This window comes from Streptopelia decaocto, assembly GCF_964273445.1.
Source record: "Streptopelia decaocto genome assembly, chromosome: 6".
In the NCBI taxonomy this organism is placed as follows: Eukaryota; Metazoa; Chordata; class Aves; order Columbiformes; family Columbidae; genus Streptopelia; species Streptopelia decaocto.
Genome location: NC_138660.1, coordinates 13,794,886 through 13,807,570, shown reverse-complemented (window position 1 = coordinate 13,807,570; position 12,685 = coordinate 13,794,886). Strand labels below are relative to the sequence as shown.

The 12,685-nt window shown below is 37.1% G+C and overlaps 1 protein-coding gene across 9 annotated transcripts in view; it reads right to left on the bottom strand.

The window, feature by feature from the left end:
• Positions 1–12,685, bottom strand: part of DLG1 (discs large MAGUK scaffold protein 1) — a gene marked incomplete at its 5' end in the record, with an annotated part of 153,988 nt that overhangs the window by 36,675 nt on the left and 104,628 nt on the right. For 5 of the 9 annotated variants that reach the window (XM_082056855.1, XM_082056851.1, XM_082056853.1 and 2 more), the window contains 6 exons: positions 1,859–1,961; positions 3,076–3,232; positions 5,340–5,466; positions 9,594–9,738; positions 11,787–11,926; positions 12,506–12,675. In XM_082056855.1, the coding sequence (XP_081912981.1) occupies positions 1,859–1,961; positions 3,076–3,232; positions 5,340–5,466; positions 9,594–9,738; positions 11,787–11,926; positions 12,506–12,675 (842 nt within the window). The remainder of the gene's footprint in view (positions 1–1,858; positions 1,962–3,075; positions 3,233–5,339; positions 5,467–9,593; positions 9,739–11,786; positions 11,927–12,505; positions 12,676–12,685) is intronic. The other 4 variants (XM_082056856.1, XM_082056852.1, XM_082056854.1 and 1 more) reach the window with 1 other exon arrangement.

The window sequence follows — 12,685 nt, the reverse complement described above, 5'->3', positions numbered from 1 at the left end:
TCTAAAATAATTCAACATCTCCCATGTGCATCCTCTCAAATAGGCCCTATAAACCTTTGAGAACTGCTCTCTCAATGCAGCTCAACTGCACGCAGTCTTCTCCTCAATGCTTCAGTAGTCACGAAGGAAAGAGCACAGCTCTAGGTTTAAAGTCTACAAGTGACAGTCATTGAAAAATTTGTAAGGGGCAGCTTATGTTGCTCTGGGCAAATCTCTGTGCAATGGTTCAAAATCCCATCAGTCAGTCAAGCACCTCGATACGCTTCAAGACAATAAGTTATCTGCTTGGACAAGCAGTAATGAAAAAAGCTGTTATTTCCAATGCAGGAAGGAGCAGGAACCATCCAAAAGGCTTATTTATCTTGTTGTAAAAGGAAAAGAGGATTCCAGCTTTCAGAGTATGAAGGGATTCTTTTCTTTTTAAAGCCTGAACCCCAAAAAGAGACAAATGAAAAACTGCTGCTTTTGCATGAAGTCTGGATACACTCTTTGGCAAGGAAATAAAAGTGCTTGTGCCCTGGGATACATTCTACCAGAGAAACATATGTTCTGCTACTAGGGGCCACATCCCAACATATTTTTCCTGGCAGAAGAAATAGTGACCAAGAATGTCCTCTCTGACCAAAAAAGAGGCCACATGCCAAAGAGGACAAGTCACGGGGAAATAAAAGCACAAGGTTTTATTTCTCACAAAGGTGAGGGATCCCTACTCAGGGAGCAAGAAGATGTAACATTTTGACCCACCGGTCACAGCACTGAAGAGCTAAACAAAGGACAGGCCAAATGTCCGTCAATGGAAATATTTGATAATTCTGACACAAAGCCAAAGCAAATATTCCAGAACCAATGCTGACCCTACTGTTCGTTCTAAAAGTCAGTGTCAGAGTGAGCACTTCTAGAAAACAAATTCTGGAACAGAGCAATGCACAAATTCAACATGTGAATGGGATGCACACCCTCTCAGACAACATGGGCTGCACTGCAAGGGTTTGACCATGAACTAGTCACAAATCAATCACTTGGCTTTACTGCCAACAGAGTTCCTGGGTCAGAGGAGATCTCCGATGTTGATGGAGGTGGAGGCAAGGGGAATGCCAAAGCTAACATTTCAAAGACTTGGGGAGGACAGGGTAAGAAAAACAAGACAGAAGAGAAGAAATAAAGAATGAAGAAAAGTGGGCTACAATCAGTTACTGAAAAATTTCAGATAAAGGTAACAGTCCTGTTAGATGTCCAGACCCGATAAACACCTGCACTTATCCCTTGCCAGTACTCTTGAATTTTAATTTGAAGTTTAAGCAGACAAGTTACTGCAAGGAAGATTTAGTGATGGGCCTTCCAATTTAGCAAAGCTGGAGAAAGCTGTTGATTACCACAGTTCATAGTAAGAGATCAAAATTGTCTTGTTATATACATAAAGAGTAATATTTGGGTTTACAGACTCAAGGTAAGCATATAATTTTATACTATTAAATTTTTAAAGCCTCAAAGAGACAAAGGCATTTAAAATGTGCTGTAGAAATACAGGAGAACAAATGTGTTCATAGTGATGAGGCAATATTATTTGGTTTCTGCAGAATACACATGGATGTTTAATCAGTATCAGCTGCAGCCTAATCTGGACAAAAAGAAAATGCTGGATAAACAGAAATACCCACTCAGTATAAAACAGAGGAATCAAAACCTGATGGTCTCCTTAGGTTATCTGAATCAACACAACAGAGAAAGAATTAGATCTTTTATCCTCCAATTACTAAGGAAAATAAAACCACCATATTAAAGGGTGAAGACAATTGTGAAATGCAAAAGCAACAGTGTGACATTTCTACCAGATCTAACTGTATAAAGCAACCCTTACCTTCTGGACGGTACTGAGCTACGATAGTTACTGCTTGGCCTGCATTCTTCAGGGCGGCTGCTGCCTGCTCGTGGGTTGCTGCTTTTAGATCTACTCCGTTTACCTACAAGTAATACAAAAAGGCTCTTCATCAAAATAAACATTTGTGTTTATCATCTCAGAACAGAGTTTTCAGGCCATGTGAGTTTTCCCTGTTTCCAACACTACTAGTTAGTTAATACAAAGTTTACTGATCCTTACTGAAACACAAAGTCGATAAATCCTGTCTCACATATACTCTTAAGAAATACTACAATCATCACAGCATATTACTTAGTGAATTCATATTCACTAGGTCAACTTTCTTAAGAGCTTTTTTTTTATTTTTTTTAAGGAGACAAAGACTGCTCTTTTCTGTAATGGTTGACCTCCCCTTTCTACAACATGGCTTCAGGGACCTCCTAAGGCAAAGTGTGCCTACGGACCACTATGTTTAACATCCAGTGTGAGACCACACCCTCCACAAAATTCTAACCTTGTTTTCAATGCAGATTTAAAAATAGCATCAGAACAAAAACCGAAGCTGAAATGTGTGTCACATTTTACACCAAAAGAATTTTTCGTAGTTCAAACTAAAGGTGGACTGTAATATCAGCATTTTAATAACAGCAGAGCCAAAAGTATTTTTTCCTCTGAAATAACTACCAAATTACAATGCAAATGTCTAAAGGAACAATTCTGCACCAATTAAGTAATTTCACAAAGAAAAACACAAAATCTTTATGACCTTCAGTACTAATATAGTAAAGCCCTCAGGTATGAGGTGGATCTGTTCAAGACTAATAGTAAGTTTAGTAGTTACTCCAGGAAGTAAAGCACCAAATCTTAGACGCTACTGCCAAATAAGCCATCCCATTAAAGGGCTTATTTCTGAAGCTTGAATATTTTCAATTTAGACACACACACCCCTCAGCTACCAGACTAAGATAAATTAATATCTTCACTGAAAAAAATACCTCTGATAAGGAGAGTGCTATTTTAATAAGGTTACAGATGAGAAACTGAGGCAGACTAAAGTCCTCAAAGATACTCTGGAAGCATATTGGTATCTGTTCCATTGTCTCAAATTCAACTCAGTTAATTATATTCCTTGCATATAAATAATACTAACTGCCTTTAATATCCAGGGAGGTGAGAACTCTCGTTATTGTTTACATAAAAGAAGCAAGAATGCCTACAGAAATTATACGATCTCCTTTCCTGAGCTCTCCACTCAGGTCAGCTGGCCCTCCTGCGAGTATGAAAGAGATGAAAATTCCTTCTCCATCTTCTCCTCCAACAATGTTGAAACCAAGACCTGTTGATCCTCGATGCAGGACGACCTTTCTAGGCTCCCTGAATGAAAGAAGAGAATATGAAATTTTGGTCACTAGCCATGAGTAAAAGTAAAATAAAAAAATTAGAAAAGCTAAGTCTCCTGAGGGATGTAGTGTTGAAAACTTAGGTATCGCAAGTTCTACATTTCTAAAGGCAACAATGTCGTGCGTCCCACCCCCAGTGCTCCCCTCAATAACTGAAACTTTCAAATAACAGCTTCTATTATTTGTGTGCTTTCAATTCTGCTTGTTGTTAGGTGAACCAAACAATTCATAACTATGTATGTATTCTAAATTCCTATTATGATACAATCCTATCCAGTGCTAAATGTCTTTACTTAACACTTTCCATATGGTTCAAGAGCCTCCGTATAGCTCATTCTTATCCTAGCTAATGGTAACAGCAAGCAACAGAATACTATTTTGCTTTTCTGAAACTTAAAAGAACAAATTCTAACAGGAAACATCAATAATGAAAAATATATCCTTACTGCTTTAATTTCAAGCAATAAATATAGCAAAGAACAATTCAAGAAGAATGCATAAACCCTTTAAAAAAAAATCAGAAATTACAGTAAATCGCAACTACATTTGCAATTTATTTGCAGCAGCTGCAATTGAAAAAGTGAAATCTAAACCAAGTTCTTGCATTCTTTTTATAGGATGTCCTTCTGGCCAGGGTGAGGAGCGGAAGGAAGAAAACACTGATCAAGTTTAGGGCCAGTCAACTTTTAATGCAGAAATACTCTTTCCAAAATTCTACTCATCTGCTACTTGAGCCAATACAGGAAAAGGAGAACTTATTTCAGAAGCAGACATTTCTAATAAAGCACAGCAACCGTGCACTGCATTTGAAAAATCACTAGAGAGCACTAAAGAACAATCTAATGGACACTCTTATTTGGAGACATTAACTATTAATTTATAGAATAAACTAAGCAGCTGCATTTTCCAGAACAAGAAGCATCATCTAGCCCGGTCTTTAGAAATAACTCAATTTTTGCACTAGCTCTTAAAGCAATTTAGTGTGAAATTCTTAAATTTCACCTGCTATCAACTATTATATTCATCCTTTCAGAGTACTCTTTAGTTACAAATAAATGACATTGTGAAAACCTCTGTATATTGCTCTGGACCACACTAATAAATGAACAAAAAAGCTGCATTTAAAGAACATAAATACACAGTCTCTTTTAAAATAATACTCAAAATTTCTAAACCTCTTTTTGGGATGCAGGGAGCAGAATATGGGAAGGTAATTTAAGGAAAATCACCTCAAACCTTATCTGAATAACCCTTGTGTTTCAGGAGAAATCTAAAAATCTCATTTTACAGTAATTTTAAAGGAAAGCTATACAACCCTAAGTTCAGTAATGCTATCAACAGGACAGAATCACTTCGGCTTACATGTCCACCCAACCCTAAGTTAAAAATAACCACAAAGACATATATGAATCTCTTCTACTTTCCGATACGCTAAAATAAATTATCCAATATATTATATTACGTATACTTCAAGCCTGGGTAGACCCTGTCTCAGAAAGTAACATCTGCATCAGATGATGCTGTGACAGAATTCGGCAACAACATTCTGAATAAGCAGTATAACATCCCTATACTTGCAGAACAGAAAGATAACAAAATTACAAGAGCTCCCCTTTATCAGCGATAATGAACAAAAGATTAATGCAAGCTACTCAATCAGTGAAGGAACGAATGGTCTGCTAATGAGAAAGCATTAAGAGATCTCTAGCCCTTCTGGATATACTAATCCATCAAACTAACCCTTGTCTGTGGTGGGAGGTGAGGGGGGACAGATTGCTGGCTTTAAAGCAAGAAATAATGTCTAGTCTGCTCATACTACCATCCTAAAAAGCTTAGTGAACTCATGGAGCACTTTGGCAGGGCATTCTGATTTTAATACTATTCCTGGACTGCTAAATTGTGCATGTGTATATAAATATACCTAGTTTTCTCATCACACTAATGTTTACAAGTGTTAAGAAATTAATCATTTGCATTTATTTATTGAAATAAAATATAGAATTCACTACTATTGTGCCCACAAACATCTTAGGGGCTTCCCTGGTTAATTAATTTCACATGTAGCTTTAGTCATTCCTTACCTGGTAATCTCATCATCTCCAAGCATTCCCTTGGGAATGGGTGAATATCGGCCTGGTGATGCTGGGGGCAGGGACTGTCCCAAGTAGGCAGATGGAGTGATATGGTTATCCACTGGCTGAGAATAAGCTTCGAAGAGGAAAAAAAATAAATAAGCATTAAGGAATGGAAAAGAGCTGTGCTCAGCCAACAGCACACCCTGGGTAAGAAAGGTAAGATTATTCAACCTTCCACTCTTCAAGGTCAGAGGCATCTATTTACTGAGAGGAACAAACAAGCTGGTGCAAAAAAGTTCAACTGTTCTGTAAGAGTCAGTTGCATTATTCACAGGTTTACTGATTAAAACTAGAAAGGAGTGTTTAAGTGATTTAGTCTACTCTCTTGCATAACAGGCCATAACTCCTGTGCATGAAGTGCGTATGTTTTACCTGAACCACAACAAATAATAGAAAAATTTATCACCTTAATGACTTCAATTGATGGAAAACATTCTACAATTCCAGAGGAGCTGTTCCAATAAATAAGAGGATGCCATATATTTCCCAAGTTAGGCACATCAATTTTAAGTGACCATTCACCCACTTTCTCCTATTACAAAGCACATTCTACAAGGGAAACATCTTTATCCTGGTGTAGGTGCTTCACGCTTCGAGGCTTAAACATGAAGGGTGGGGACACCTCACAGATTCAACATTATTAAAGCTGATGGACTCGCCTCACTCTTATTCACCTGCTGTATCTGATGCGGTGCCTGACCTTTGAAGGTTTACACTAAAAATCAAAGCTTTTTAAGTGAATAGATATGACACAGAATGCAGAAGTGACCTGTATATTATGTGGTTTTGTTTTTCTTTTTAAACCACTGTCAGAACATTTGGATCATACATAAACTTCATCACAAGCATTTTTACATGACAGATTTGCTAAATAGCTGGCTTTTAAACCACCCAACCTGCACTGGATTGATTCTGTATTATTCTAAATTTCTAGTAGACCTGTGTGCAGTAAATCCCGTACATGGCATGGAGTATGTATCACATCAACACTGTCTTACCCTGATCAACAGTCCCAGAAAAGAGCTAATGAGCCAGACAGAGAACCACCTATAGTACCTGTCATATAGCATCTGGGATCCTACCTGACTAGGCAGATTACTTATTCTTCACAGCTTAGTCACAGTATTAGAGCTCTGTCCATTTTCTGGAATGTGCCTCAGCAAACATTAAAATCCACTGCTAACAGCTGATAAAGTACTTGTGTTACTCAGCCGCACTGGCCCTCAGAGCATTGCATGCTCTAGTCTGGGATTGTGCACAGCTTTTGGAAATTGCAACTCTGGATTCACAAGTGGTTTCATCAAAAATCAGAATCTGGGCACCAGAGGACGCCTGTCCCCTTCCACACCACAGACAAAAACAGCTTCCTCAAGTCAGCTTCATGAGGTCTAGAGCAAAGAGAACACTGCTTTTGCTAAAACCAAATGATCAGCAAAAGCATTCATTTTGAGAATTCCCTGATAATTAGGAGCTTTTTAAGACAAATGACTTTAAAAAACATTTTTTGGAGCAGCTTTAACACACACACACACACACACACACACACACACACACTCATCGCACCTTTCCCCTCCTGCTCCTTGCAAGGATGAGAAGAGCATGTTTGTTGGCTTACAGTGCTTTTCGTTTAACTGTTTTTAATGTTCCTAAAGCTTTTAACTCCATCGTACTCAGAAACATACATATCATCTGATACTACCATATATGCTAATATATGCTAATTTTTAATTTCCTTTCACCATGTAACTAGAACTCAGCTATCAAGCAATAGAACAGTTTATTATTTCAGGCTCTCTACAGAGTTCGTGCAAGAAACATGTCTGTGCTTTCCTAAAACTATTTGAGCTGGAGATTATACCTGAAGAATATTCATGAGGAACATGACAGAAATAAAAGGCAAGCCATCACTTTCTGAATCCTCAATCAGGCCTAAGCTTCTCTTTCCAAGTAAATATTATTACTGATGTAACTGATAAAGGAGCTGTATTTTGGATGAACAGAAAATACCATGCATAAAATGAACTTGCTTTGACAGGAAAAGTCAAAGACTCTTAAGGAGAGATTCCATTTCCAAATCCACCCCCACCTGACATAACCCAGTTCTACACATAAAGAAAATTGAAGATTTCCTATTATTTCCGTGTTACCTGCAGTTTCCCAGTATCCTTAACTCTGTAACTAAACTAGACCAGTTCCAGAAAGTCTTAAAGACAAACAAATTCTGAATTTGGTACCTCTGTTCTTAACTTTTTAAGTCTACAGACAGTCTTCTATGTTTAAAGTATCAACTAACGAACTGTACCAAAGCACACAATTTAAAATTAGAATCTACATTTATACCAAACCATTCCTTTACGTTTCCCTAGTAAAGGAGCAGATTTGTCAAATCCTGCTACAGGTTCTTTCTTCTACTCACACAAACTGAACAGTTTCAGTTCAGTTTTCCTCCCAAAAGAGATAACCAGTCCTCTAAATTGCTATAGTGCTTTGTTCCTTTCCATTTAAGCCTTATTCTAAGTTGTTTCTGAGCAAGAGTTAATGACTTTTGCCAATATCAGGGTACCGCTGAGTTACAGGATGGGGCAAGTTAAGAGGAACCAGCTCCCTCTCTACTTTTCTCTCTCTAGGTTTCCTTGAGGCTTTGCCTTTGCCCCCACAAAAGATTCATAAAATAAATATCCCCATGATCACGTCAAGATAAAGTAGTACTAGATAAGACACTTCTATGTTTGTCACATCATCATCCACAGCAGTGTAACTGCACTACTGCAACACTCCCGGGAACACTATGTACAAATCGGGTTACCTCTGTTCCAGAAAATCTGAACTCAAGGCGAAACATGAGAGGTCAGTTATAATGGAGAGAGAAAAATAAGTCTGACTTCCAAGGAAACAGTGGGAAAGGTTGAATTATTGGACAAACTAGACACCATAAGGGAAAACGGCTGCTCTCTAACCATGTATATGAGTATAAAACTGGGGATGAATAAGTGAAGCCCAAAAATCAGTTTTCTGTCAAAGGATGAAGCCTCTGAGAATATCCTTCTAACAAGACAGTGAAGATAAAACCTGATTAGCTCCAAATTGTAATTCAATAAACTTAGAAATAGATTTAAAGATACTGTAGGTATCGCAAATAAATGATGGGCTTATAAGGTACTTCAGTCCATTGTTGTACTGCACTTTTGTTTGTTGTTCTTCACAAACCGGTTTAGATTACATCTGTGACTTCTTGGTCCAAAAACATTCCCTTGTCCATATGAAGTAGTATCTGAACAGATCAGTGCTACATATTAATTACTCCTATCTGACTGCAGGAAATAAAAATAAAAAAACCCTCCCCAGAACCATTTTATGTGACAAAATGAGTAAAACTGTTCATCCAGAAAGTCCAGCTATTCAGTCTTTCAAAGACAGTTATATCATTCTCATCCCTTTCTCTGAACACTAAATGGTAATATCCCTCTTGAAGAAACAGTACATTCAATTCAGCTTTTCCTTTATATTGTAGTTCACCCTTGAACCTTCTGGATTCAGACATCTGACTTCAGAGAGACTTCTGTAACGAGTACCCTTATGTCAACAAAAAATTCTTTTAACTCTTTTCACTACAGCATTCAGTGGTCTTCCACTTGAATTATCAACAACTATGTTAAACCTGAAGATTTCAAGTAAGTTAACAGAGAATTTTGCAATACATTTGCAGGAAGGCATCAGAGGTCAAGACCTCCATGCTCCTCCCAGTCCTGTTTATTCAAATACATACAGCTCACGAAAAAGCAGGAAAACAGAAAAAAGTAAGTCAGAACTTCACTAACCTGTACCTGACACAGCATTTTCTTTTGCTTAGATCACAGGACACTGAACATCTATGCAGTGCATTGTCTGTTATTCTTCACAGTCCCCAGGAGAACGAAGGAAGCCGTTCTCTCTGCACTCACCAGAAACACCAAGGCACTCGGACAGGGCCACATCGGCCACAGAAACAATGAAGTGCCCCACTGCTGCTGTCTTGCCAGTACACAAGCTATGGGACAGTATTCTGTTCAGCACACAGTTTTCCAGTTAATCAACTTTCTTATATCAGATTTTCACTCTACATAATTTTTAAAAGCTTGAAGTTGTTAAAATACTAAAAATGAGGTATATTAACACCTTAAAGGAAAAAACAATTAAATTACAAAGATAAGCTGAACTTACAATTTGTGATGTCAGGAGGAACATAACTGTCATTCATGAACATGCTGGTGGGTTTCGCAACTTTCAGATAAACAAAGTCCGATGTGTTTTTTAAGGCAGTCACTGCTTCTTCATGAGTAACTTCTTCTAAGCAAACGCTGTTCACCTAAAGAGAAAAAAATAAACAAATTCTCGACACAGAAAAATGTGCATTTTCACCGGATGCTCATTGAAAGCTGTTGGAGCACTTGGGCTTTGAGAGTCTTTATTGGGCTTCATGTGCCACAGACATAACTGGTTATTGAAAAGTTATATAAGAGATGCTTTGTAGTGCTGTGAAACAGAAGACAGAGAACTCTTTCCTCAAAAGATTATTATAAACTCTCTTGACTGTAACATTCTAGAGAAGGCACACGTGACTGGAAAACTAATGGGACAAATGACACTCAAAATGCCACAAGCTTGCACAGTCACAGCACTGACATAATCTGTTATTGCAAGGATTAAATAGAAGAAAGTTTCTTCTACGAAGAATAAATCCTACATGATCTTATCATGATATAATGAAGTTCTAGACATTGCAACAGGACAACATATTCTTGCAAGAGGTCAAAGTAGGGGTCAAAACTGGAGAAGATCCCAAAGTGACTGATTTACATGCCAATTAACAGGAACTTGTTTAACTTTACAGGTAGATTTTTTAAAAGTATTGCTATTCAGGTGAAACACTAGCACTTCAGTTTAAAAAGAAAATTAAAAATCCTTTAACAATTAGTATCTCATCTAAAGCTTCAGTAAATTGAGTTGTTTGCCCTCTCTTCCATATTTTGAAGTGGGAAGTAACTTCTCCAGACAATTCCAAGCAACATGGAAAACAAGGCTTGTATTGCACTGAACTCCAGCGAACAAAGACACTTTCTTCAGTTTGATTACAAAACTTTATATCCTGTGTAAAAACAACTGGGCCTTGTCAATTGCTAGTCACAGGGGAACAACTCTACCACTTACATATATTATTTTTATCTATATTTCCTAAAAGTTTTCTAAAAGCCTCTTATTGGTGTTTGTTTGGGTTTTTTAGAAATTGATTTAAATTCCTGCCACTCCTAATGACTGACAAGTCATTGTGCAGTGCATTGGTAAGCACAGTACAACCTAAACACACAGACAGAAAGTTACATGCCGCAAAATATGGGAGCTCACCTCTGCCTCAGTGACTGAAATTTTGACAAAGTGAAATTCAACTAATCAGAATACATTATAGATTAAAATTCTAACTGGATCAACTGAAGGAATGATTCAGCTACAATAAGTTAGGACACTGTATTTACTAGATCCAGAAGCATAGGCTGCTCCTTGCATCCCTGAAACAGTATTTGATATTAATCCATAGCCACTTTATTTAATTTTGTCAGGCAATTTTTTGTAATCTGTCACAGAAGTTTGATATTCCTAACAAATTCTTTAAAACCTCTCACATTTTATGATATAAGCAAGTTATCATGAATTTCCTCATACAGGTGACAAATTATAACACTGGAAAGCATTTTGCCATTAAAAGGAAGCTTTCCAGTGCCCTTATATAGTGGGGAAGTCCTATAATCAAAACACTTCCTATGATGCAGATTTTAAAACTTAAAACCATCAAATATTAACAGCATTATCATCAAGCAGCTGGATCTTCGGGTTTGTGAATCTGCAAGGCACACAAAGGTACCTATTGGGCAGCTAATAGTAGATTTAATATTTAAGATAGTTGAAAGTTATTTTTTACTTTGTGTATAGAAAATCCAACTCTGGGGTATTTTAAGGTTAAAGAAATCCAAAAACATTACAAACACTGAAATCCCATATAAGCAGCAGTTTTGCTACAGGCTGGCCAGCCACCAGTACATGAGTTCCCTTCCATTCATCTTTTTTGATTGTATGCTGGTTTACTATCCCATCACTCACATTCCAGAAAAATGTTAGCAGGCATCAGAAATAAACATGCTGATTAATACGGGTTTTGCAGAAACACTGGGCCATTTCCTGATGGGATGGTGTTGAACACTGCAGATTTGATTTTTTATGATTGATTTCCTGGCCATATTAATTTTTTTACTGATTTCTATGAAATAAGACTCCACTGGAAGGCAGCTTAACCACAAAGTCAATAATGCACTTACTAGGCCTAAAAGTGAATGACCAACAATAGGTGCAGCTCTTACTTACAGCTAAAAGTTTGTCTCCAATCTGAAGTTTGCCATCTTTATGTGCTGCCCCACCTTCAATGATTTTGGTTACATAGATGCTGTTGTCTCCAGGTATATGCTGATTTCCTACACCACCAGCAATACTGAAACCAAGACCTGCTTGAAGATAAAGTCATTACTCAAGAAATCTCCTAGAATTCATTAGATTCAAATTATCTATAAATAATAATGCTACTGTATCAAACATACATATATAAAAATATTAGGCTGGAAAAGACATAACAGAACTTCTGAAAATCAAAAGCTAAATCATTTACTTAATGCCTTGTGAAAAATGGACACAGCACAGCTACTGCATCTCCACTTATTTACACAGCACCATTTTCCAACATTTACCCATACAGAAACAAAATAATACTTTCTCTAAATGTTTCTTAATTTCTCAAAGATTCTTTCTAGGTAATTCAATCAAATATTTTACTCCCATTTTTCATGTTCTTAAAAATTACTAAACACTATCAGAAACACATTTTTATTATTTCAAAGAAAAATATGCATTCTACAAGAACAGTTTCAGGACACACAGATGAAACTTCAGAATCATTTGAGATGCCTTTATTTTATTTTTCATGATTCTGCATTTCCTAGAACCTCATACACAAGGTACTACTTTAGTTTGAAAAATAAATGCAGAAATCTATCATCAACTCTAAGCAGCAGCTTTACACTCCTATGTACCTTTAGGGCCTTTCACAAGTTTGATTTCCACTATTTTTTCTGTGACTGGTTTTCTTCTTTTGACATACAATCGTACAATTGATCCCGCTTCTTTCAATGCTTCAACTGCTTTGCTGTGTGTCACATCACGAACATCCACCTCATTTACTCGTAGAATACAATCGTTAACCCTAGAGACAG